General features: G+C 42.5%; 1 protein-coding gene and 1 long non-coding RNA gene across 2 annotated transcripts in view; one reads left to right on the top strand and one right to left on the bottom strand.

Moving 5' to 3' along the window:
• Positions 1–1,117: 1,117 nt before the first annotated feature.
• The window catches only part of LOC115407214 (unconventional myosin-X), a 39,595-nt gene continuing 14,931 nt past the window's right edge, over positions 1,118–25,781 (top strand). The window contains 4 exon segments of the mRNA XM_075410469.1: positions 1,118–1,309; positions 12,908–13,006; positions 23,026–23,184; positions 24,059–24,246. Coding sequence (XP_075266584.1) covers positions 1,289–1,309; positions 12,908–13,006; positions 23,026–23,184; positions 24,059–24,246 — 467 coding nt within the window. The 5' untranslated portion in view covers positions 1,118–1,288.
• On the bottom strand, positions 4,421–19,698 carry LOC115407215 (uncharacterized). The gene is made up of 3 exons (XR_003933593.1): positions 19,664–19,698; positions 10,150–10,154; positions 4,421–4,555 (listed from the first exon to the last, which is right to left on the bottom strand). It is a non-coding gene; the product is annotated as an uncharacterized LOC115407215 (long non-coding RNA).

Raw genomic sequence — 25,781 nt, 5'->3', positions numbered from 1 at the left:
AGAAGCTCAATTTCAGAGATCTCTTCATATATATACTCTGCAACAGTCGTAACTGTCACACAATGTTTGCTCTAAACACATTTCATGATCTCACAATTTGTGATGTGATGTGACACAGGACCCAAAATACACGACTCATAAAATGGTAGAAGTTCAATCTCATAATTCATTCAAGTTCAGGGAAAAACAGAATTTGTTACATGAGCAAACTTTTGAAAATTACAATTCAGAATTTTTAAATTAGGTACCAATTTTCAATCTTTCATTTCTTTTTAAATTTGGATTTGTGAACTGTTGCTTTTGTTTGCTGACAGGACTGATGCATGGTGTGCTTTGTTACTTCTGCAATCCACTTGGTAATTTCAGTATGTAGCAAAAACCAATTGGCCCATCAACTACAACATCTATCCAGAAAGATTTAACTGACCTAAACCTCTCTCAAAGCATTAATAGTTTAAACAATATGCTGGGACAGTCTTCAGATTTTGTAAAATAGAATGTTACTGTGTGGCCGTTTCATTTACTCTATTGGGACCATCTGAGACTGAAGACTTTCTGAGAATTCTTAGTTTTTGTGAATTAAAGCATCTTCATTGGTTCGCAGTTAACAGTGAGCCCGCAGCTGTCACATCTGCATATGTGTGTGTGTGTGTGTGTGTGTGTGTGTGTGTGTGTGTGTGTGTGTGTGTGTGTGTGTGAGCTGTAAACGTGTGTTTTGTATTGGAGGAAACGGTTCCTGCGTCGCCCCGTCGGTGCGCGCGCGGTGGGTGAACGTCAAACACGTTCTGCCCCCGGACTGGTCCCGTCTCACCCCCACGTTCCATGCGCTCAACCTCACACACACACACTCAGATACACACACCACACGCGCCCGCTCGCGCGCACACGCCCCTGCACAGACACGCATGCACACTGGGCACACCGAGAGGAGGCAGACCTGGAGAACCGGGGCGCTTCAATTAGCGCTCCTCCGACGGATCCCGGCGTGGACATTTCCACCGCTCCTCACAGCCTGCTTGGATTTTTTTTTCCCTCATGAGTGTCTCTTTTTTGCGCATAGGACGCTGCTGAGGTGCGCTTGAGCAATCACGCCTTTTTTTTTTCACCCCCTGATATGAAAACGAACGCTCGTTGAATGGGAAACAGCAGCACGGAGCCGCCGCTACCTTCCCCCCACCTCGACTCACGCGCCGAGCCGTCGCTCGGCGAGATTTGCGCACCGGAGACCGGAGCCGGTGTCTGCGCTCTGCCGGGCCGGGCGCGCATCGTCTGGGAGGAGTAAGGCAGGATGGAGGCGTTTTTCACCGAGGTGAGCCACTGAGAATATGTGTCAGCCTTAACAAACTCAACATTAATGACAGATTAAGCCCGGATTTGCGCTGATGCGTGTCTCCACACAGCGTGATGCTTTTACAGGCTTTTTCGGCGCGCGTGCGGTTATGGCAGGTGTTGCTTTGCCTCCCTCGTCTGGATTCCTTCTCCATCGCAGGACCACATGAAATATCCAGGCCCTTATTCTCTAACCACGTTTAAACGTGTATATTCGTTCCAAAAAGAGGGTCAGTTTGTTTATTTCTCGATCACTGCAGAGCGTCGGGGCCTGGCCGCCGCTCGGCTTTGCTGAATTAATTCTGAGCAGAGCCGCAAAAAATTGGCCAAACGAAAGCTGACACGGGCTTTTGCATCCATAAGGCTGGCTCCCGGATTAAAGCCAATCTGTTAAGAGAGGATAGACCGTGCTGGCCTTCAGCAGCAGCCCTCCCACACCATGCTGCTGTGAAGAGACCCTTTCATTGCTCTTTATTGCGCTTTGAATGGGATGGAGATGGGATTCATGGATGGCTGTGGGCCGGTACCTAAGGATGAAGGAGGAGGAGGAGGAGGAGGGTGGCTAAGTGGAGTGTGGAAGGAGGAGCAGGATGAGGGACAACTGTGTGTGTGTGTGTGTGTGTGTGTGTGTGTGTGTGTGTTTTGTGAAGGTAAAATGAATGAATGAGGCATGAGGGAGATAAATGAACTGCTTTCATAATTGAATGTTATATCAGACATGATTAATTCAAGCAGCCACTACCTGAAGGGGTAAAGCCTTTCCACTTGCTAAACGTACATGTTTTGCTATGGCACAATCAATGTCACATCTCCAGTCAGATCCAGAGTGGCGGCCACCCCCCCTATATTGCTTTATTTCCATTCCAAACACGACAACCCCCATCAGCAAGCTCACTACCAATCCCCGGCTTCATTTGCTGTTTGCTCCACACTCACAGTCTGTGACACAGACACACTGACACAGACACACACACACACTGACACAGACACACACACACACACACACACACACACACACACACAGAGTTTCATGAACCTCGTCTTGTCCACTGGCTTTGATGCCAGTATCTGTGCTCTCCAAGCTACTTATCCTCCCCCATCTTAAGTTAATCTGATATGGGTTTAATGCCTCTCACATTGGCAGTGATGTCATGCCACTTATTCGTGTGTGTGTGTGTGTGTGTGTGTGTTAGTGTGGGCATATGTGTGAGTATCTCACCCTTTCAGATCATTTCTGCCCATACAAAATCCTAATTTTCTTTTATTTTTTTGTGAGGATTGCCAGTTTTGTGCTGAAGCATTAGCCTGTCACACACTCCACAACTAACATCCAGCGACTGCATGAAAAAGCCTCGCAACAACCAGTTCTCTTGCTCCATTTCCCCTCAGTCTGCATGTAATATATTGATCATGGCATCGATTTAGGGACCACCATATTAAGCAGCCCTGCAGTCCCACAAAGCACAGACACTGAATGATCCCAAATGGAACGACTTATTGGGTTAAAGCGTTTGGTCCAGCAGCAGCCCTGCTCGAGCCGCTCATGTGATACCCAGAAAAGCGACTTAATGCAGCGCGATGCTGAGTGATCAATCCACTGGGGAGGTGTCGGCCCCGCATCCACTTAGTTTCAATCGCTCGTGCGTCCCCGCATTCCTGCATTTATCACTCCATCTCCCAAAACCGGTGAGAGCGAACAGCTGACCTCTCTCTGTGTTTCTGGCTCAACCCAGGCAGAAAACGTGATAGCTGGCCGGCCAGCCGAGCATGAAATGTCAGGTGGCATTAGGCTACTGTAAAAATCCCCTCATAGTCAAACTGGGTGGGTTAGTTGTGGGATATGGGAGTCGTAGTGACACTTTGTGCTCTAAATACAAACAAAAATCAATCCCTCTCTGGATATGGAAGCCAAAAAATGAGCTATGAAAGGGGAGAACATATCTGTCTGTAAACATCATCCACAACAAGACTATATCACAGTGCGGCCACATTTCCATCATAAAAGTAGTTAAAACATGTCTTGGACACTATCCTTACAGTTTATTATGAAATATAAATATCCTCATAAAAACTGACCATATCAAGTCTTTGGTTTAATCTCACTGTTGTGCAACTAGTTTAAGATCCAAAAAAGTAAGAAAATATGTGAATTAGGAGGTTGATACAAAGTTTCACCAGATTTCACCTGATGTTGGACTGCTTGTCTCACAAACGTTCTTCAACAGTCACCTAACATTTCCCAGATGAACTGATGAATCACAGCAGACACATCAGTGCTGTGCAACAACAGCACAGCAGTTAGGCTGAAGCAGAGGATTTTTTTAACTCTATTCACATTCAACATCAAGCAAAGGAAGACTTACTCGTGCAAGAAGCCTAAATTAACATGCCGAAGATTCAATTCTCATTTCTTACACTTTCGAATTTGTTGAAACTGAATTTATTGTTGAAAACAGGTGTAAGACTTTTGCTACCACTATGAGACATTTTTGCTTTTTGCTATGTAAATTATTTGAAAATGTTATAAATTTGAGTAATCTAGCTTATATGTGATGCTTTTGAGCCATTTGGTGTGTGTGATATACCTGTACTGAATTGCAGGTGCACAGTGGTTACGAACCAATCAGAGACAGACAGGTGTGAACAGAGACAAAACAGCTTTCTCATCCCCGTGTCTAAAATCCAATCTCCTTTTCAGTGACGACTCTATTCGTCTCGCATGTCTTGCTCCACGCTGGTCCTCTTGAGTCATTTACAAGCGAAATAAATCTTCATTTACGATTCTGCAATTTGCTAAGTGGCCACAACGTCCCATACAGTGAGCAGTTGTAAGCGTTCTCACTTTGATGTCGATTTTTCATGCAACGCGTTTTGCTCTGCAGTTAAAAAATTAATAATCTGGATGCATTGTGCATGTTTGGAAACACAAGCCAGTAAAAATTCCTCCAACTGTAGCCACAAATGATGAAGTAATTGATTTTTCTTTTTGATAACGTTTAGTGTCATGTGAAAAAAAAAAAAAGTGTTCCTTGTGTGCAAATAGTTTTGCGTTGGAAAAAGTAATGGGCTACATTTGGCTGAGGTTTGTCCGTACATTGTTGATTTTGTGTGAAGTGCATAATGCAGGATGCTGGTTCAGTGGAGGGAAGGCAACAGTCGCTGGAGATGTGTGACCTATATTCAGCAGCTCCGAACACATTTGTTCTGCTCAGGAGCTGCATCAGCTCTGCTTCGTTCTCTCTTTTCGCCTTCCTCTGATACTCTCTCCCTCCCCGCGGCCACTCTCTCTCTCTCTCTCTCGGTGCTCCTCCATCTCGTTCAACCAACCACTTTCTCTCTGTCAGTCTCCCTCCCCTTCCCCCTCTTTCTTCTTCTTTTTTGCTTCTTTTCCCTCTTCTCTTCCTTTTCTTCTTGTCCTGCTTTCGTCTGCATGTGTAGGTGTGAGATTACTGCTCAGTTAAATCGCATTTACACAGTGGGTGAATAAACAACATCTCCGAGAATCCCACTTCTTCTGTTGGAAAATCTGAGATGAAATTGACCCACATTTCAGGAAGACTTTGAAAATTACACGCCACAACGGGCTGGAGGTCAACCAATGCAAAAAAAAGTCTATTTATAGAGCATTTTCTTATTTTGTATGGAGGGACCTTTCTTTGAATGTGAATGTGTGTGAGACTCTTTCTCTCTTCCCCACCTGTCCAGGATGAACTCTGCCTTCGCCCATAGTTCAGAAAGACCATCCTGCAATGGAAGGATGTTTCTTTGTCACAGTGTGAATGAATTTGGGTTTCTGGATTAAACTGTGTTCTGTTGCGTGACTTAAATCTGCTTTTATGAATTAATGATTAATCTTCTACACATTACTTTCACCAGCGATTCTCTCAATTATCACACTTGTTTTATTCTTTCTCAATGAATAATGTAACAGGTTAACTGCAGATTCATCAAGCTCAATATGACGTTTTCACATTTCATTCTTATTGTTTAGCAACAGTCCTAATGTCATGGTGGCATATGGTGACATTTTAATGCTATGACAGACAAAAATGCAAAAAAATATTTGGAATTAGTAGAAGTATCTGAACTTTTTGTTTTTGTTTTAACAACAGAAAGACTGATAGACATAATTTAGTTATTTTATAGAAAACTGCAACGTAATTAAAGAGATTTTTACATGATAACAGATACATCACCATGTTTGATATTTACCATTGAAACTGATAGAAATAAAAGCATTTCCTATCATAAAATAACAACGGACAGCATATCCCACAATCCTCTCCACCTGACACCAACTCCCAGCATCCTTCCAGGAGCGGAGGCTGTTTCCATGGTTGCTCCTGTTTCCACACTGTTGCCGGGGAGCCTTGTTGCCAGGGTGTTGTTGGGGGTGGGGGTGTGCGACTGTAGTTTAATCCAAGATGAGAGAGAATGTGATAATTAGCAGACTGCTCAAAGAGGATTTGCACTGTAAAAAAAAAAACACTCACACACACACACACACATGCACAATACCAGCAGCTGCTTCTATTTGCAGCCTTTATCCTTTTTTCGTACCGCAGCCGTTGCCTCTGATCAGGGTTACTTTGGATAAATCGCTCATATCTTTGTTTTTGAAAGGAGGTCAAAAGGTTATGAGTCCAAAGCTTCAGATATTGCAGCATAACAGTCAAGTGCCCAAATACACAGCCCCACACACTGTATTAAAATTCAGAGCCCTTCTGTATTATCAGCACAGCAGCCGAGAGACCGAGAGAGAGCTTCAACATGCTGACTTCTCTCTGTGTGTGTGAATGCTAAACGTGTTTGCAAATTGAAGGAGATGCTCTCTTGCTTGGAAAAGCTTTAAATAGGATGTTAATTATGTGGGTTAAAAACACAACCATAATAATTAAAGCAAATAATTACCATGAAGTTGTTCATGACGGTCTTTGATTGTTCGTCCAGAGAAAGAGTTTGGACCAGAAACATCAACCACAAAATGACTTTTAGAGAAGACCTGCAGCTTGAAAAAAAGGCTTGAGGTTTAGAATGAGAGTGCAGGGATGACTGACAGTGTTAGATATGTGGAAATACCAAGAAAGCCACACTTGTTGACACACTTTGATTATTTCCCTTTGCTTAATAAAAGAAATCTATTATTGGATAAAAGAGGCAGGTTAAGTGAAGATGATTTCACACAATGACAACATCCAGAAAGGAAACTCCTGTAATTGTTTCCTTTCTGGAAATGAGTATGGATGTATGGATGAAACAAAAGAAGTAGCCGACAAAAGATATGAGTTAATGCTGATCCCAGATAGTAACGGGCAAAGACAGTCATCTTGGGGAAATTCCGTCACACACATCATGAAAACAAGCTTTGATCCAAGGAAAATCTTTCTGATAGGCCAGCGCGCCGACCACTGCACGGCCTCTAACATTTCTCTTGTTCGATATGTTTCTGACACGCAAAAGTGAACACTAAATAATTTATGTGTTTTAAGGTTCCGCAGTAGCTTTTACATGGATTAATAATACATTTACATTTTAATCGATGCCATCTAATCTAGATTGCATGAAAAAATACTAAAAAATGGCTCGAAATGTATTAAACTTTTCCTAGCAAAAGTGAAAAATATGTATGGAGAAAAAAACAGTGTGGAGCGTGTGAACAATAAGTGTATTTGACAAAACAATTGTAATAAAGACACGATGATGGTGCAAAAAGAGACTTTGATCAAAGAAAAGGGAGCATCCACATGGTGAGCTCCCTCACCTTAGATCAAATCATCCCTGGTTCGAGTCCGTGCTGTGTTTCCTTTCTGTGCAGTCTGGATGTTGTAGCATCCAAACTGCATGTGTTTGTTTATCTCTCGGTGCTTGACATTTCTCCCACAGTACAAAAATACAGGTTTTAGGTGAAATGGTTTCTCTAAATTGACTGTAGGTGTCTCACACATTTTTTTTCCAATACTTGCAGGATTGAATTTCTGCTGTAATGTCTTTCAGTGACAGATGTGCAAACGGGTGACACACGCCTACACACACAGACACGCACGCACACGCACGCACACGCACGCACACAAACACATGTTGTTGCTCTCCTTCCAGCTGCCGTAATCTGCTGAAAGCCCCGCTGTCCTGATTGTATTATCACCTTTAATGGAATATTACTGACACAGTTTAGGTCCCAGAGAGCGATCGGCCGAGCTGCACTGAGGTCACTGATCGGAAGGAGAAGGGATTCTCTCTACATTTACCTCAGACCTGTCCTGAAAGGCCAGGGAGCTGCTCCTGCAGACTGACATGTCTGTTGGAGGATCTATCTATCGCTGTGTGCAGCATGCCACTGAAAAACCTAAATACCTGGTTGCAAGCCTGATATTACATTCAGTCAGTATGAAGATACTCTTTAGATATGATGTAGGAGTTCCTTCCTGTAGCTTTTTAAAACTTGCTTTATCCAAAATACTGATTTTGTTTAAAAGTGTGAAACTGAATTTGTACAAGCAGTGTCACTTGATAGAGACAGAAATGTTTACTCTTGTCCAAAGGGCAAACCAATAAGGTTGTTGCCTTCGTGGGGGCGAGACATGGTGGTAATTGTGAGTCTTACAGAAATGGTCAGACACGGCTTGTTTGCAGGAGGCGCATCCAAGCAGTCATGATACTGACCTGTAATCACTGTGGCATGAGAAGTTGAGCCTCAAACTGCTGGGCTCAGTTGTCACTTTTTCGTCTTTCCTTTTAAAAAAAAAAAAAAAAAAAAAGTGAATTTCATATCGTGTTTAGATATTGTCTTTAAGGATAATCCATCCATCTGTTTATGCTGCTTTTATCCACCTCGGCGTCGCAGGGGGGCTGGATCCAAACCCAGCTTGCAATGGGTAAAATTCAGGATGCACTCAGTCCATCCAGGGCAAAACACAGCAAGATAGTAACCACACACACTCTCACACACACCTACGCTCAATATAGATACGTCACTTCACCGAATACCAGGAGTCCCCGCACAGACTCCAACACGAGAATCGAAATACTTGTTACTCACTGTGAGGTGTGAGAGCTACCCACTACACCACATGTATGGTCACAAATATGTGTGTATTGATTCCTACTGAAGAGGTAGAAGTTGAAGTACAAAATGAATAACATACCCTAAATGTAGATGTTAAAACAAATCACCTTTTTTACTGTCTTGGTGTGTTGCTATCAGTTAATATCTGCAATAATAAAAATCTAAATTCAACTCTCATTAAAACGCAGGCTGTTAAATGTAGATTCTTTGTTCAAATATAGGAAACAGCAGTAAAAAAAAATGTAGCACAGATATTCCAAGCTGAAAATTCTCTACTTAAATCAGGTGATGCATTTTTATGAATGAGTTACGTTTCACCTGTAATTGTGTCTGTTTGTGTCATAATGTTACATAACAAGGCTGCCTGGAAGAAGCATCCTCCATCAGCTGTAGTTCAAAACTCGCTCTCCACATGTGATTGACGAAGACCATAATGGCTCTCCCCCTCTCGCCTGATTAACTCTCCTGAGCACTTACAACCACTCTGCTGCCCGACGGCCATCAGTATAAAGAGTGCAGGAGCTGTGCGGGTGGAGGACTGGGGGCTTTCCAGACAAATATGGTGGAGCACAACACGATCTCTTTCTCTGTAGTGAAAGTTAAAGCTGATGGAGTAAAGAGTGCAGATCTGTGTGTGTTGGGTGTTGTTTCATCAGTGTGGAAGATGAACTGTAGCTTGATGAAGCGACAGACAAACATTTAAAATCATCTATATTCACCTTTGACCTTTAGTCTCTGGAGACACTGCAGTGCCCTCTGACCTCCGCAGCATGCTGTTGTTTACTTTTTGACCATTATCTGCTGACCAGTCAGCTGCTTCCGTCATCATTTATTCACGTGTCTTGTTTCTGTCAGTTTGTTCTTCTTCAATCGTCTCTCCTCCCAACAGCCGGACCAGACCTTCATAACATATTGCAATAACATGTGCCTCTATGCACATGAAATAAGTCAGATGCAAAAAAGTTACGGAAAATGACAAAGAATAAAATAAAATCAATGAACTTTCTCCACATCTGAAATGCTGCCTGTGAAAAATGCAGATTCACATGTTTCAGATTATTGCCTGTCACATGCTTGAATGCTATCATGCAGGATATTATTTGACAGCATAATGACCTCCTGCTGTTCACATCTGTATGCACTGTTTGTGTTTGTTTTCAAGAGTTTTGCTTACAGATGCTCAGCTGAGTGACTGTTGCGTGTGTATTTTTCTCTACAGCATGTGTGCGCCTGCAGACGGTTGCCGTATGTGTGTCTGCGGAGAGGATTCATCTGAGCTGATTGTGTTTATTGGGGTGTGAGCGTTTTCCAGCGGGCAGGCGGGGCGGGGGTCCTTCATCAGACACAGTCTCCAAGGCGAAGCCTTAATCAAATGGCACAGGCGTCCATGTAATTGACAGAATAGATACAAGGCCTTTATCACACACACACACACACACACACACACACACACACACACACACACACGTGCACACACATATGACTGACAGGCGTCTGGGTTGAATGCTCTCTTCTGTGTGTTTAATAATGAAAGATTTTTAGATATCAAGGTTTTTTTTTTTCTTTCAATCTTTGCTTTGCTTTAATGACCTTTTTTGGTTTTGCTTTGTGAAAACACTTTGTTACAGGGATTATTATTATTATTGGATTATTATTTCAGATGATAGCAAATAAATGTTGAAATATTTTTTTCTTATTAGGCAAGAAAACACTTTTTTGAACTGATTATAATCTAAGAGTTATACAAGCTCACGGACTTGCTCTGTGCACCATCAATACATTTTATTAATACTCAACTGTCACTGTAATCCATCTCATCCATGATCTGAAACAATTTACAAAACGAAAAAATTAAAATTGCCATCTGTAAGTCACCTTCCAAGGTTAAATTATGGGATTCTCACTGAAAACTAACGTTGTGTTTCATTTCATTTATTGTCTGATTTTACTTTTGTCTTATAATTCCATGACATGTACACCTAATCTGAGTTTAGCTCTTTATTCTCTTGTCTACTTCCTATACAGCCCAGTGTTTTTGCCAGGTTGCCATTGCAGAACACAATCTGTACTTCAAGAACTTAATTATTAAATTAATTCAAAAAATTGTACTTTTTGAAGGGTAGCTGTGGCTCGTTCGGTGGAGTTGGTGATGCTCCCATACCAAAGCTGCTGGTTCATTCTCCCATATTCATCAGTGAAAACGTCAGAGTGTCTTCGAACAAGACACTGAACCCCAAGTGATGTACAGCCGTCCGCCTTGCACAGCAGCTGTTGCCACTGGTGTGTGAATATGGAAATGATGGTGTCTGCGGCTGGGTGAAATTGACTGATAATGTAAAATGCATCAAGGCTGCTTTTTCAAATAAAATGCACCACAGAAATGAAAGTGTATTTCTCATTCATAAAAAGCAGGCGAAGATTTTTGAATAATTTGCAACCTAATTTAAGTTTTGTTTCAGTGAAATGTTTTGTTTTCTGGTTTTAAAATGCTGCAATATTTATGTTGAATATGCGACTGGAAATTCACACTGTAACGTTGTTGATGCAGGGTCTTTTGGTGCTCCTTCATCTACGTAGGGCAGGGTGTGAGACTTGAGGTCAAGGGTCACGTTTGGGGCTAAAGTGGCAATCAAAGCTGCCCGATATTTAATGGAGCTTGACGAAATGGTGATGGACGGCGCTGGAGCCATGAAACCGGCTGGAGTCTGGTTTGGATTTCAGAGAGAGGGGAGAAGCCTGAGGGAAACCGACAGGGAGGGGATTAAAAACATGATGTTGGAGCTATAGATTTTAGCTCACACTGAGCACTGGGGTTTGTTGTCATGCACGGCCATCGCTGTCCGTCTGGGCCTGTAATAAGACAGGAGGAGGGGGGATGGGAAGAGGACATGAAGGGGAGGAGGAGAGTCTATGAGGGTGGTGGTGGGTGTAGGTTGTAATGCTCGGTCATTTATAACCCCTCGTCCCCGTCCCTTCCACTTTCTGCGGTAGCATATCGATCTCGGACTAGAGACCAATTTACTTACAGTAAAGTAGAAACACGTTCGTAGTGAGCGTTGAAAGTTCTGATGACGCCGCGTTTACGTCTGGAAAGACACTAAAACCATCAGTCTGGGGGGTTTAAGTGGGGTCAGAAGTCGGGTTATCAGTTACTAGAGGGTGTGGTGAAGTACTGGTGAACAGCGAGCGTGGAGTCTTGGGGTGAGGAGGTCGTTATTTATTGGCTTTTTGTGTTGGGATCGTACAGGCGGATGAACTGGAGGCAGGAAGAATACAGGACAGGATCCATAAAGGATCCAGAGAGAGGGAACAGCTGAAAAAAACTGAGTCCTCCATAGATGAAAAGGATTAATTCACATTTTTTTATCTGGCCAAATCAAGCAGTGATAAAGTCTGCATCCAAGCTGAAGCAGACATTTCCCCCCTGAAGCCTCACCTTGAGTTACCCAGTTGTGTGTGTATATATATGTAGTACCACAGCTATGTGTGTGTGAATGTTTGCCCTGTAGCCTGAGGCATGCCTGTTTTTGTTTTTTTTGTCATCACCATGCTGTACTGTATGTGTTCGGGATCGAGAGTGAGACAAAGACAAAGATGCTGAAAAACAGGAGAAGAGGGGCGGGAAATGAAAGCGATAAATGTTGTCGGGGATGAATGCTGGAGGGTTTGGAGCCATCTGTTGCTCAAACAATTCATTTCTATTTTTTCCCTTGCTGCTGACGTCTTTCAGAGACACAAGTCGGGCTTTTTCACGCACCTGCAGCTTCCTTGGTGTCAGACTGAAGTGTTGGAGTCAAGATTTTTGATGGAGACAGCCAAAATTCCATATTTCGATTCTCGAATTTCAGCTTTTCCAAGAACTGATGCTTTGAGAAAATCATGCATTTAGTGCAACGCAGTAAGCCATACAAGAGGACATGTGGTGATTTTCCCATCTTTACAGAACTTCAACTGCTTCATTGACTGCTGCTTCCTTTTCTGCCACCATTTTTCATCCTCCTCTGTTTTTGCTGAGCCCCTTTTTTAGGGCTTTCAGGTCAGGGGTCAGACGCTGTATGAAAGGCAGCATTGTCTGGGAGGAGCACACTTCCTCTGACCTTCAATAGAGCACACACACACACACACACACACACACACACACACACACACACACACACTAGAGCTTCCAGTACTGTTGCTCCCTCTTGTTAGGAAGGCCAGATGTTGGTCTTTACAGTCTCCCATTAAATGCACATCTGTGGCATCTGCCAGCTGCCTCGTCATTTCAACATTCAAACACACACATGTACAATTACATGAAATATTAAAGATTTTGCTCAATTTTTTGTCATTTTTGTAAATTTAGTCTTTTTCTGTACTTTAATTGTTTCAACTGTTGCATCTTGGATGTTATTGATTGCCTGAGGAGCACCTTCACTGTGTTCGCTGGAGGCTTCCTTATATCACATCCTCAACTGAAACCGAGTATAAATGTGTTTCTCACTCAGTGTTTTTGGTGTGTTTTGTGTGATCCAGGGGGCCCGAGTGTGGGTCAGAGAGAAGGAGCAGCTGGTCCCCGCCACCGTCAACTCCTGTGAAAACGGAACACTCGTGGTCACAACTGATTATGGAGGGGTAAGGAATGTAAACAAACGAACACACACCGCCTGAGTCAGTCGCTTTTCACGCCATGTTGATGAAGAACGATTGTGAACCTGTTGATTATTGGGTTAAAAATGTGGTTGGATGAAGATTTTCCACAAACATCTTTCACTGTGTGACCCAGGAAAATAGATGTTAAGCCATGATCAAAGGTGTCACCACATGTGCCCGTCTCTCTCGTCTATAGACGGCTTCATTAATATTCTATTTTTTTACTTCTTCTGGTAGAATACAGAACGAACAACGTGATGTAGTCATTATGTGCATTAGAAGAATGAACGGTTTTGTACTTCGTCATTGCAGGAAAGTCAAATGAGACCAAAATGGCACAAAACAGCTCTGTGACCAGAGCGGCTCTGTGTTGCCAGATTGGGCGGGTTTCTGCTAAATCAAGCCTCTTTTTTGAACACGTCGGACGGGTTGATGAAATGATTATGTGTTTATGACGTGTTCTTTAGTATACAAACACGGTTTTAATGTGCATTTTCAACCGAGATGCCGGTTTGTGCTGCTTTCTATTGAGTTAAGCGGGGTTCATATTGTTTACGGGGGAGAGCGACAGATCTGGCAACCTCCTCCAGAGACACCACAGGCGGTGTGAATCACACTGCTGTGGTGATTCCGGACCGCAGCCGGACCGCATCCAGTGTGCATGAGGGGTCAATCAGTGGGTTTGCAGTATTGATGAAGAAGGCGCACCAGGGTTCAGATACAGCGCTCAGACTTCAGCATTTATGGCTGAACTAATGCAGCTAACAAAGACAATCACAACCGGATCAAACGTGGGAACAAGTGAGAACGGATCCTAATCTGTCTCTTCTGAAGGGAAAACGAATAAATGACATTGATCCGGATCAAAGTGCTTTATAAGTCTAACAGAATGTGTGCTTTATCAATCAAACGCTTAATAAATAAGTTATTTAAATCTATTTTTTAAATATTACTTGTTATTAATGACATTGACATGCTGGGTTTAGCTTGATGTTATGATGACTGTTTAAATCAGAACCAAACTTGCTGAAGAGACCAAAATGTAAAAAAAAAAAAAAAAAGCGATGACTTTTAATCAGCAATGTCAGCAGTACTGCGAACGGTTAGGCTGTAGCACTTGCATGCGAGGTGGCATCTGCACCGCGCTGGCATTCACATAAAGGTCAACGTGAAGGTGAAGCAGCTGTGCAGGTTCATCCTCTCCTGCGCCGATCAATAGAAGCTCCTGGTTGATGATGCTCCACTTTCCAAGCCCTAGTTCCTTCCTCGTGCTCCTCTTCTTCCTCATACATATTCAGAATCCATCCCTGACACATATTCAGGCTTCAGAGGCGAGCTGGAATAGATGCAAAGCATCATGGGAGCATGTATGCATGTAAGAGCAGGGATATTTTAGTTGTTAAATGGAGAACCTGAATCGGGTTGCCATTCCCAGTCCTTCATCACTGCATAATAATGACATTGAATGTTTAAAGGTAATTATAAGTGTGTGGCCAAGTGTGTGAACTCATTTAATCCTCATCTGAGCAAGGACATGCACACATTACTCTCTGGATTTCATGTTTTTTTTGTTGGTTGATGTGTTTGGCACACAAACTCACATTCCTTTGCGCTCCAGTTGGCAGCATTTTAACATGGAGCTAATAATAGACTCTTTTTTTTTCACCTAAAATACAACTGTCTGAATCCTTCTTTCATACCCCAAAAGCACATCCACCCCCTTTTTCAGTGGATGTACAGTGAATTCGTGTTTTTTCACTGCTCAAATTCTCCAGGAAAAGCCAGCTCTCTCTTGCTGGAGCTGCCTTGGCGTCGCTGTCCGGGGACGCAGCAGGGGCATTCAGACGTTTCCCAAAATAGAGGATTGGTTATAGGAGCAGGCATTCTCTTTGCGCTGGATTATGAATGTCCTCAGCCTCCCCAACCCCCACCCGTCCATCCCTCCCTGGCTGCGTCCGCCCTCCCTCCCTGCTACAGCGGTTGGTGTTACAATGTTGACTCTGCAGGAGGTGGTGAATATTTGATGGGGAATCAGCAGGATGGGGAGGTAGACCCCGCTACTACAGGATATGACCCCGGAACAGGGTCCCCGGCCCCCCACCCGTCCTAGCTGGTCTTCACTGATTACCCTTTTGTCACAAATAAATGTTTGACCACAGAGCCGAAACGCCCTCAGGACCATGTTTGACGTTTAGCAATAAAACCGGTCAAAACAGACCAGACGGACAGAAAAGGTTTTGTTTTGTATTCTTATATAACATTCCCTGCTCCTCTGTCGGTGTCTGGTTCTGTAATCTCCCGACCCTGACCCAGTTCACCACATTACCCCCTTTCCTCCACAAACGCTGCGGCCGCAGAACTACAAGCCTTCATGTCAAGTCAGCCGCTCTCACAGCTACCAGGGTTTTATGCAAGCCTTCCACATCTTTCATCCTCGTTCTGACGCTGCAGTTTCACTTTTTAGGTTTGCTCCTCTCCTGTGTCCATTTTTAGAGTTATAAAGCGGGAAGTATTTGGTTCAACCTTTTTCAGTGCTCCAGTGAGAATCATTGAAACTTCATTGAGGACAAACCGACAGCAGTTTACTGCAAAATCTTCCAATTTATTCTCAATGATCATTGGTTTGGTTGTTTTTATCAATGTCATCATAAAGTTTTCTTTATCTTTTTTATCAATCTCGAAGACTTAGACAAATACAACCAGGAACACATGAAATTAACAGTTATTTAAGCCATCAATTGCTTTTTTTTTCTTTTTTTTCCCCTGAATCGAAGAAGTTTGGTGCCTAAGTCATTAACTCTTATTAGACAGGTACACCAGTGATCTATTGTTTTTTGTTCACAAGAGTTTTTAACACAGAGTGTAATCCGGCATTTGCATCAGAAGTGACGACACAGACGCTCAACCTTAAAAAAAAACAAAAAAAAAACGAAGTGACCTGCAAGGAAAGTGTTGCGCGCTCCGACGTAAACAGTCAAAATGGATTTGTCAAGTCTGAAGCTAAACTTGTCATCGTGGATTGATTAAACTGAACCAGAACAGATATATGATCCATGATGGAAGGCTTTATCCATTCTTTTTAAAGATCTGTATAGATTATGTAGGGGATATGATTAGATTAGATCAGATTATATTATATTAAACTTTAATGAACCCATGGTGAACTGGGTCACTTGTGAAGCACTTGTGATAGTGCATGTTATAAATGTATCAATAACTTAAAAAACTAGAAATAAATGATCCAAATTGACAAAGGTGATTAACTTTTCTTATGAATGCATTTGGTAGAATAGTCTATTTAAGTGTTGACCTTATGTTGTTCTTAAGCTAACGTTGTTTTTATAATTTTAGTGTAGCACTATTTTGATAAAAATAAAACTTTATTTTCATTCATCTCATTAAAAAACGAATTATTTTTACCTGCTTTGCTGATAATGGTTGAAGAACTATCATGAAGTTCCTTCTCACTCTCGATTTAACTGTGCAATTGAACCCTCCACCTGCCTCGGACTACGATTCCCCATCCACCTCTACACTTACACACTCACACACAGACATGCATGTCCACTGGAAAACATGCAGAGGTCACGTTTGCGACGAGTTATGGACGGTGTTTTGCGTGACCTCAATTTCAGCAGCTAGCGTGAACGCTGCAGTGAGAGCTCACGCGAGCACAGAACATGCTGCAGGGAAGCACTGCTCCTTGGACACACACACACACACACACACGAAACCACTTGGACTCACACCGAACAGCACACTCTGTGCAGAAGTGACGTGTTCGGTGTGATCTGGCACCTGGAACAGACTGATGTTGTTGTGTGATCTCCAGATCCACACTCTTTTCGTGCAGAATCACTTTTCTGACCCACTGAGTGAGGACCCTCCTGTTGGCATTCTGAAACTGGCTCATGAAAACACACTGATGCACAAACACACATCTTCCTACAGTGCTTACAGTCTTCCACTGCTGTCCTCAGTTTTGTCCCTCTCACCTTTTTGCAGCGAGGAGAGAAGACGGCGTCCCGCCTCAGGGCGGGATGATTACAACATCTTAAATAATGACGACATATGAAGTGTGTTATTCACCCCTGTCCTGACTCCTGACCGGGTGCTGCAGGGATATAAGCAGAATTAATACTCGTCGCTTGTTGTTAACCTCATTTTCTTAATCCAAGTTATCAACACCCACATGTTCTGTATTCATTCTGACTCTTGGGACACCAGTTTGTTTGTTTTTTAGATCATGGGGTCTATATTTAAATTCCATATTCATGACCATCGGATTGTGAGACTGTGTGAATTCAGTACGTAGATATAATATGACCTGGTACAACAGTTCTCATATTTTCTGCCTTAATAAAGATCTTATTTAATGTTTAGCATTTGTTTTGTTGGAGTGCATCTTATTAATGAACAAATACAAGTAAAAGTTCTACAACTTATTGCTTGAGATGTCCTGTAAGACAACAGTTCCTAACTTATTTTCTATGGAGCCACACTGATCAGCTCATTGCCAGGGTTGGGAGCGCCGCTCTCACCTCTAGTCAAAACATTAAATTGAGACGATGACCTCTGGAGAGGCACAGTAACTTTTTTTCACTTGCACCTCAGAGGGCTTCAGTCCCTCCAACTGTCTCCTCCTTCTGTCAGGAGCCTGGATTTGATCTGGATTTTATATTTAGCTCTGATGATGTTTTCACTGTAATGTTGCAAATCCAAATAATCATGTTTTTTGGGGGGGTTTTTTGGAGGGGGAAGCAGCAGCAGCTCTGCCCTTCATGCTCCGCAACATTTTAAGTAATGGATACGTAAAAGCTCTGCAGGCTGCAGCTGCTCCCAATACACTTTGATCTCAAGGATCAGATTACAGCAAAGACCTCCTCAATGTTGCCCAAACCTAATCGGCCTCTCGGAGGTCTGACAGATCAGAGCCAAGGTCGGCGAGGAGCGCTGCAGGTGCTTACAGTGCTGTGAGATACTGTATCCTGCACTGGTGAGCAGAGGTCTGCAGAATGTAGGTCATTGTGCCCAAAGCTCTCTTCTCTCTCCTCTCGTCTCTCCGTCTCTCCATCTTTATCTCTCTCGCTGCCCGCGCTCACGCTGGCTGCAGCTAATATGTGAAGTCAGATGGAGAGGCTTGTCTCCCCTGGCTCTCCTCCTGAATCATGCAAAGCAGCTTCAGACATCAGAGAGCTTCACAGAAAGACTGCTGTATGCCTCGTGTGTGTGTGTGTGAAAGTGTGTTTTTGCATGAGATAAATCAGGGTAGGATCTGCAGCCATTTCCCTAAAAAGGAAGGGCAGAAAAAAGAATAATAAAGAGAAGAGGTGGATTGTGAGCAAGAGAAAGAAAAATGTCTACAAGTCCTGCTCGGTGGAGTCCTCGGCAAAAAAAAACTAAAACGTTTCCCATGTACAACTGCATGTTGCAGCCATTTTTCAGTCTTTCTCACCTACCTGACAAGAAAGTTATTTTTTGTATCTTCAAGTGAATCAACCATACTGACACTGCAAGTAAGAGATGGCAATGCGTTATTAGTGTAATTGTAAATGTAAATCTTTTTGTGGCAACTTTTTAATTCCAGATGTCTTGCAGGTTAAGCAGCATCCATGACAATTTCTAACTATTACTGATTACTTATAGCTGCTATTTAGTCATGTAAGACATGACAAACATCCTCTTTTAAAATTCAGAAATAATCAAATGTTTGTGCTATAAATACATTCCATTCCACTCACAAGAGCAGAGTCCTTTTGTTTACTTTCTAAGTGTTAATTACTGTGTGAAAAAATACTATGACAACTGAGCATTATGTTCTGTTATGTGTTTGCTCTTAAAAAATACTATTTTAATGAAGTTTCAGAAACAGTAGTGCTATGCTGTTGAATGTAAATAAACTCTTTTTCTCAGAATGATACAATCTTAAAACTTTGTAGTCTGTCATTTCAGAAAAATACATCCAAAAGCCAATTAGCTGCATTTTGATGACTGTGTCATGATATAAAGATTTTTGTCGGTACAGTGATGTGGAACAGTGATATTTTTCAATGGAACCCTCCAGATTTGTTCTAGGAAAAGCTGTGGACCCCTTTTCTGATTTATGATTGGCTAAAACATTACAGTAAAGCCAAACAGTTCTGGACACAAACTAGTCTCTGTACTTGAAATCCAGACTAATGTAAACTATATTAAAGTCCCTTCTCTGGGATTTATTGACCGTGATGGAGATTTGTCTGTCAGTTGTGTCTCAGCCTCCTCAATGTTTGTGAGGAATGTAAAAAAATCAAGACCAGTTGGAGACGTGCACCATGTTCTGTCACTTCTCACATGGTTTTTACTCCACTAACTAAAGTCGCTCTGCTGTTTCTCTCTCTAACTGTGAATTATTTAATAAGAAGTTTCCCGTTTTAGACTTCTGCATCTGCATCTCATATGGTACAGTCTGAGCGTGTGTGTGTGTGTGTGTGTGTGTGTGTGTGTGTGTGTGTGTGTGTGTGTGTGCAAAATGTGAGTTAAAACCCACCAGAGGGCAATGGAGGAAGAAGACAGAGACATTTGCAAATTCTTTTTTTTCCCTCTTTTCACTTCAGCTGCATTTCGTTTCAATCGCTGACACACTTTCTGTCTCTACAGCACTCTCTCTCTCTCTCTCTCTCTCTCTCTCTCTCTCTCTCACTCGGGTTTTCCTGAACACATCTTATCATCTGCTCTGTGAAGTCCTAAAATTTTTTGTTCATAGTGAGAATATTCTTGGTTTGGATCTGGGTTGAGTTTGCATGTTCACCCTCCTGCTCAGGTTTACTCACACAGTCCAAAAATGTGCGTTTGAGGTTAATGACTCACTCTGAAAATGTCCATATGTGTGAATGTGAGTGTGTGTGTTTGTCCTGTGATAGTCTGGGTACCATCACAGGTGTACCAGTTTACTAAATTGACTTTGAATGAAAAGTAAAAAAAAAAAACCAACAACAACAGGAATCCAGATCCAGCAATAAAAATGGAAGCAAGAAAAAAATGAGGGAATGAAAGAGCATGAGTAGGAGGTGGAAGTGTGGGGAATGTGAGAGATAGCAGACAGAGGGAGGTAAATTAATGAAGAGGGAGAAGATGTGAGAGCGAAGGAGACCGAGAGAGCAGGGAAGTGAAAGACGGGGGGAGGGATGAATGAGGAATGGCACACAAAGAGAGAGAGAGATGAGAGAGAGAGAGGAGTGATGTTGGAGACATGAAGGCGCTCAGGATTCAATACGAAGACGGAGTTGGAGCGGCAGAGTGATTTAATACGATGAGAAAGTGAAGAAGAAGAAATGCAGACGAAAGCTGTGGCTCACACTAATGGTACAGGGTCAGTTTGGGAGATTCTCTCTTTCTTTTAATGCACTGAAGGTTCAACTCTAATCTCGTGGATATGACGGCTTGTCTGTCTGCCGGTACACAACTGTCAGCGTGTCTCATTACTCAGACACTGATAAGACAAAACAACACGCACAAATGGTGAAGGAGCAACTTTGGTGTCAAAACCTGAGAACCAATCTGCAACAGATCACCCAGAACACAACTAAACCAGGAACTTATTGTTCTGTTTTCATTCCTTCTGTAAAGTATCAGTGCTTCTGTTGCTCCAAAACATTTTCAAGGTATTTATTTCCTGTCTTTCTGTATTTCCCAACTTGACAGTTGTCACTTTTATCTCATTATTATTATTATCTCACTATTATGCAATGAGATTGCACTAATTTAGTGCACGATTGAAAATTATTAAGCATTAACCTATAGCAGTGAGTCATATGTCAACAACATTTTAATTTAATCTATGATAAATCTAGTGTCATTTTCACTCCAGCTAGTTTCTCACTTTGTTAACTGTGTTAGTTTGTTTCATATTGATCAGGTAGTGTACAGTAACACATGGAAATACCTAATGGACTGAACATAAGGCTTAATTATAACAGTGCTGATAGTAGCAACTTTTAAATATCAGGTGTAAATTATTGTTGATTTAAATTAACAGTAGTTTGTGTGTTATAGTGCAAATGAACTTTACTTTTATGTCTTCGCAGTTTTTTGAAACCAATCCTGTTTCTCCTGCATGTTCCCACTATAAATTTGATCAATCACACAGATCTAATAACAGCTGTTCATCTGATCCAGATGTGTTGGAGCAGAGATACATGTTCCTGCAGGATAGTTCCAGTCCAGGATCAAACACTGAATTATTCTGAGTTATTGGCCTCCATGCTGGATGCCCTGTTCCTGTGTATGATTGTTCCTGCTTGTTAAAGGTGAAAACAAAAGGTCAATTGAGTCGGGTCACAGTGAGGACGCTGAGCTATTAGCTGCTGATGAGTTACGCTCGTTCAGAGCCTTCAGGAGCTTCACCCTTTGCAGTAGAGGATCATTTTATCACAGTTGAGCGGACGGAGAAAGGTTGGTGACTCCATGAGTTCGCTCGTCATCAACATTCACCAGAACACCGGCGAGAGAGCGTTAGTACTGCAGCACGTAGCTCACAGGCTGCTTCTGTCAGCCGCGAACACCTTTATACCCACAGACAGTTGGCGGAGAACGATACCATGTTGAGTTTGTTTTTTTTTTGTTTTTTGTTTTTCTTCCTGCCCTGAATGAGTTGTCTGCACGCTACAGCTCAGCGCCGAGGAAGACGGAGCAACTGGAGTGAAATAGATTTATTTAAGAGCAGGATGTCTGAACGCCTACAGCACACCCCTCAACAGACCTCAACCACATCTGTTACACACACACACACACACACACACACACACACACACACACACACACACGGAGGGCGAGGCTGCCTGTGAGACTAAGCTGACATATTAACATCCAAGTGCCGTAAAAGGCCGTCGTTTCTATTCTCGGACGAGTGTGATTTCATAGAAATGAATGAACAACCTTTAGGCCGAGATCTCGTCATGTAAACGTCTGTGTGTGCTCGCCACTAACAGGAGCTACAGACAGGTATGGTCGTAGCAGCTCGTGTGTGTGTGTGTGTGTTTGACCTGAAAGCGCGGCGAGCTGCTCTCACCTGTCAGGTCCTTCCGGATCAGAGCCTCCGCTCTGTCTCTCCTCGTCGTTCCTCTTGTCCTCACTCTTACGTCTTTGCCTCCCGCTGCTGGTTCCTCCGCCCGTCTCGCCCCCTCTTCTCCAGTTGCCATGGTGATGGACGACATAGATGAAATCTCGGGGTCTGAGGGGGAACGAGGGACGTAAAGCTCCTCTCTCATCATGTGGGTTTTTCGTCGTGTTGCATCACAAGTAACATGTTAAGGAAAAAAATGGAGATAACTTGCGACGCCAGTGAGTTATTTTTATCTTCTGTGAACACATTTCCGTCTTATTCTGTGCAACATACCTTCATTACGGAGTACCGATGTTTTCACTGCCTTGCAACTGACAATCAAGTGTTGTTTGGATCCAGTTTTTGTTTGCACCGGAATACAAAAAGGGGGGAGGAGACAAAAAACTACAAGTAGGACAGTCCAACAACTGTTTCTATGAAACGGTTCGAATTATTCCATATTTTCTGTGAGGATTTCAGTCAAAACTTGTTCACATTGTGGCTTCAGAGGCAGACATTCGTTTCCCGGCTGTTGCTGGTGCTAATGGCGGAAATGCGGTCGTCCACCTCTGGTTTTATTCGACCACAATATTGAGTGCACGATAGTTTTTACCCCATTTCATCTCCAGATCGTACATAACTGCTGAGTGAACCAGGAGACTGTGATCAATATTATTGCAGACACGTATCTGAATATAAGAAAACTACTCATATAAAAAGTGACAATTGAAACTGACCGAAAAGTCAAATTAAACTTCATTTACGTGTCTTAAAAATCAGCCAATTTTTCTTTTTTTTTCTTTTTTTCTTTTTTTTGGTAAATGAAAAGAAATTCCACGTTTTGTCCCGACTGATACTTTAGGAAAAACTTTGAGAAAGCAGTTTACCACATTCAATAAAAAGCTGTGCTGTGGCGTTCCAGGTGTTGTACCTGCAGACGGCCGAGGTCACCAGGGAGCAGGTCTACGCCATGCACCAGTCCAGCATCGACGGGGTGGAGGACATGTCGGCGCTGGCCGAGCTGCACGACGCCGCCATCATGCACAACCTGTACCAGCGCTACCAGAAGGATAACATCTACGTAAGTGCTTTCAGACAGCAGAATGTGTCTCCTGTACTGAGTTCAGCATGTATATGTGTGTGCATGTATGTATAGGACCGCTTCGTGTGCACATTATTTTTTGATGAGCTGAACTCCTCCTTTTCCTGGAACCTTTGCATTCGTGAAGCTTTAAGAGGGAAACGCAAATCATCTGACTTATAATCATGAGAAATTGATTGTGGCTGTAATTTGTGTGACTGTGTTTTAAGAGTAGCTGGCATGTCTCAATCAGATGACAGCTGCTGTCTGTTATTATTATAAAATAAGAATTACAGTGAATGAGTTTTTATCAAGGCAAGGACTGTATTCCCTGTATCTGTCGGCATTTGGAAAAGCCTTGAAACCTGATCTATTACCAGACAGCAGACAAACAATAGCCTGGCTGGGTGTGACCTAATCTCGATGATGAAATATTGTCCTTATGCGGATTTCAACTTAAGCTGATCAGAACAGTTTTTCGTGTGTGGGTCAGCTCTTTGTGTTCATATGTGTCTTTCTGCTCGCTGTCAAGTGAATATTACACTAACTGCACCGACGTGGTAATATGACCCAACTGACAACTTGCTGACTGGACATTTTGGTTTCTTTAGCAGCAGAACAGAAACCAAAGTGATCGATACATCACAAGCTGCCTCTTCTTCATCCTTCATCTCACTGATTCAACTTTAGTTTTATACTAAAAATCTCTCGAATAAGAATTCATTTTCACTCCCAATGTTACGTCTCCACCCTGCTGTGATCCTTTATCCTCCAGTACAGATTAATATTACCATACAGTTGCTTTTCAATTTTTAGATCCACTACATTTCTTATTTGGCCTTAAAAAAAAAAGTCACTTCTTTGCTCCTTGCAGACTAATATCGGCAGCATCCTGGCAGCTGTCAACCCGTACAAGCAGATCGCAGGTCTGTACGACCTGGAGAGGGTGGACCTGTACTCCAAGCACCATCTGGGGGAGCTCCCGCCCCACATCTTCGCCGTGGCCAACGAATGCTACCGCTGCATCTGGAAACGCCACGACAGCCAGTGTGTCCTCATCAGGTGAGCTCCGGCCACCAGAGACCTGCTCGCCCGTCACTCCTCTACTTTATGTAATTGCTTGTCCATTCAGAGGACCCTTTATCCACGTATCGGTCTGAGTCTAAGCCATCAGTTCATCCACTCATTTTCTAAATCCTGTGACATGACTGCGGGCTTTCCCAGCATGCACCAGGTCGAGTTAGGTTTGTCCTACTTACCCAGTGTGACACATGCATTTTTCATTTCACTGCTTGCATTTTGAATGTATAGTTAACAAAGGAGTTTATCACCTCAGTGAATACACTTTATGATCGTCTTTGTAGAGTTGGATGAAAAGATCATGTGTTCACTGTTAATGTGAAACTCCAACCAGGAGACTTTTCAGACTCCTTGTTTTTCTCTATTTACAGTCAAGTGAAGCCAATTCAGCTGTTTTTTTCCAGATCAACCATTTCATTCCTTTTTGTTTCCACAGACAGGCTTTGACACACATAAGAGCATAATGGACTGCTTGCCACATCTATAAAATGTTATTGTAAAGGACAGAAATACAGCTTTGCACCCATATACAAGTCATTACAGCAGCCCCAGGATTCTACTGTATGAACACGTTCACAGTGGATTTAAAAGTGAAGAATCAAATTCAGACTTTCAGGACTAATTTGAGGATTTATACATCCAAGTCAAATGAATATGAATCAAATGAATGAAAATAATCTTAGTGCCTAAATGTTTATGAAACCTGATTCTATATCCAGTCTTTCTTTTTTCCATGTTGTTGATCTTTTGCAAATTATGGTCTCAATTTCCTTTTCTGTCGTTTCCTGCTGATCTGTTTGAAGGTTCAGTGTGTGTGAATCACTCAGACATAGTGGAACATAACTACCAAAAACAGATCTGCCACCTCTGAAGTACTGAAACCATTCCTATTTCAAACAACAACCAAACTATGTTTGAAAAGCACCTAAATTTCTTCCTTGCTCTTCGTCTGCATGTTCATTTCTTTCATTCACTTTGATTTGCTTGGCTGATGAGATATTTTGGTGAAAGACTAGTAAACAACTGCGCGTGTTTTCCTTGCATTGTCACTCTGACAACAGTGAATAAAAGGCTGATTGTGAGTTTTTAAACTATTTAAGCAGAAATTATTTAAAACTATGACAACGGATTGTGTTTGTCTGGACCACGTAACTTAGAGATGTGATGAGATGTAGGAAGGAGAACACATTCAAGCTCTTTGTTCCTCTGTTTGTAGCTGAAGTCTGTGCAGACGGCGACAACTAATGAAAAATCAAGGTCACTTCGGCAGGAAGCAGACGAGCGCTGCCACATTTCAGACGTATTGATTTCAGCAGACGGTTCGGAGAGAAAAGAGCAAAGTTCAAGTTTGAACTGAAGAAGAACTAGAGAATGAGATCATGGTTGCGTCTCGCTTAATTGCAGATATTAATAAACTTATTAAGAAGGCATGTCGTCATTTAACCGCTAAATGTCCTGCTCAGGTTGGCCATCACGTCGCGTTTTCAATTACATTTAGCCTTCATGTCACTGAGTTT

The sequence above is a fragment of the Salarias fasciatus genome, chromosome 19, assembly GCF_902148845.1.
Source record: "Salarias fasciatus chromosome 19, fSalaFa1.1, whole genome shotgun sequence".
In the NCBI taxonomy this organism is placed as follows: domain Eukaryota; kingdom Metazoa; phylum Chordata; class Actinopteri; order Blenniiformes; family Blenniidae; genus Salarias; species Salarias fasciatus.
This window is presented reverse-complemented; position numbering and strand designations above follow the sequence as displayed.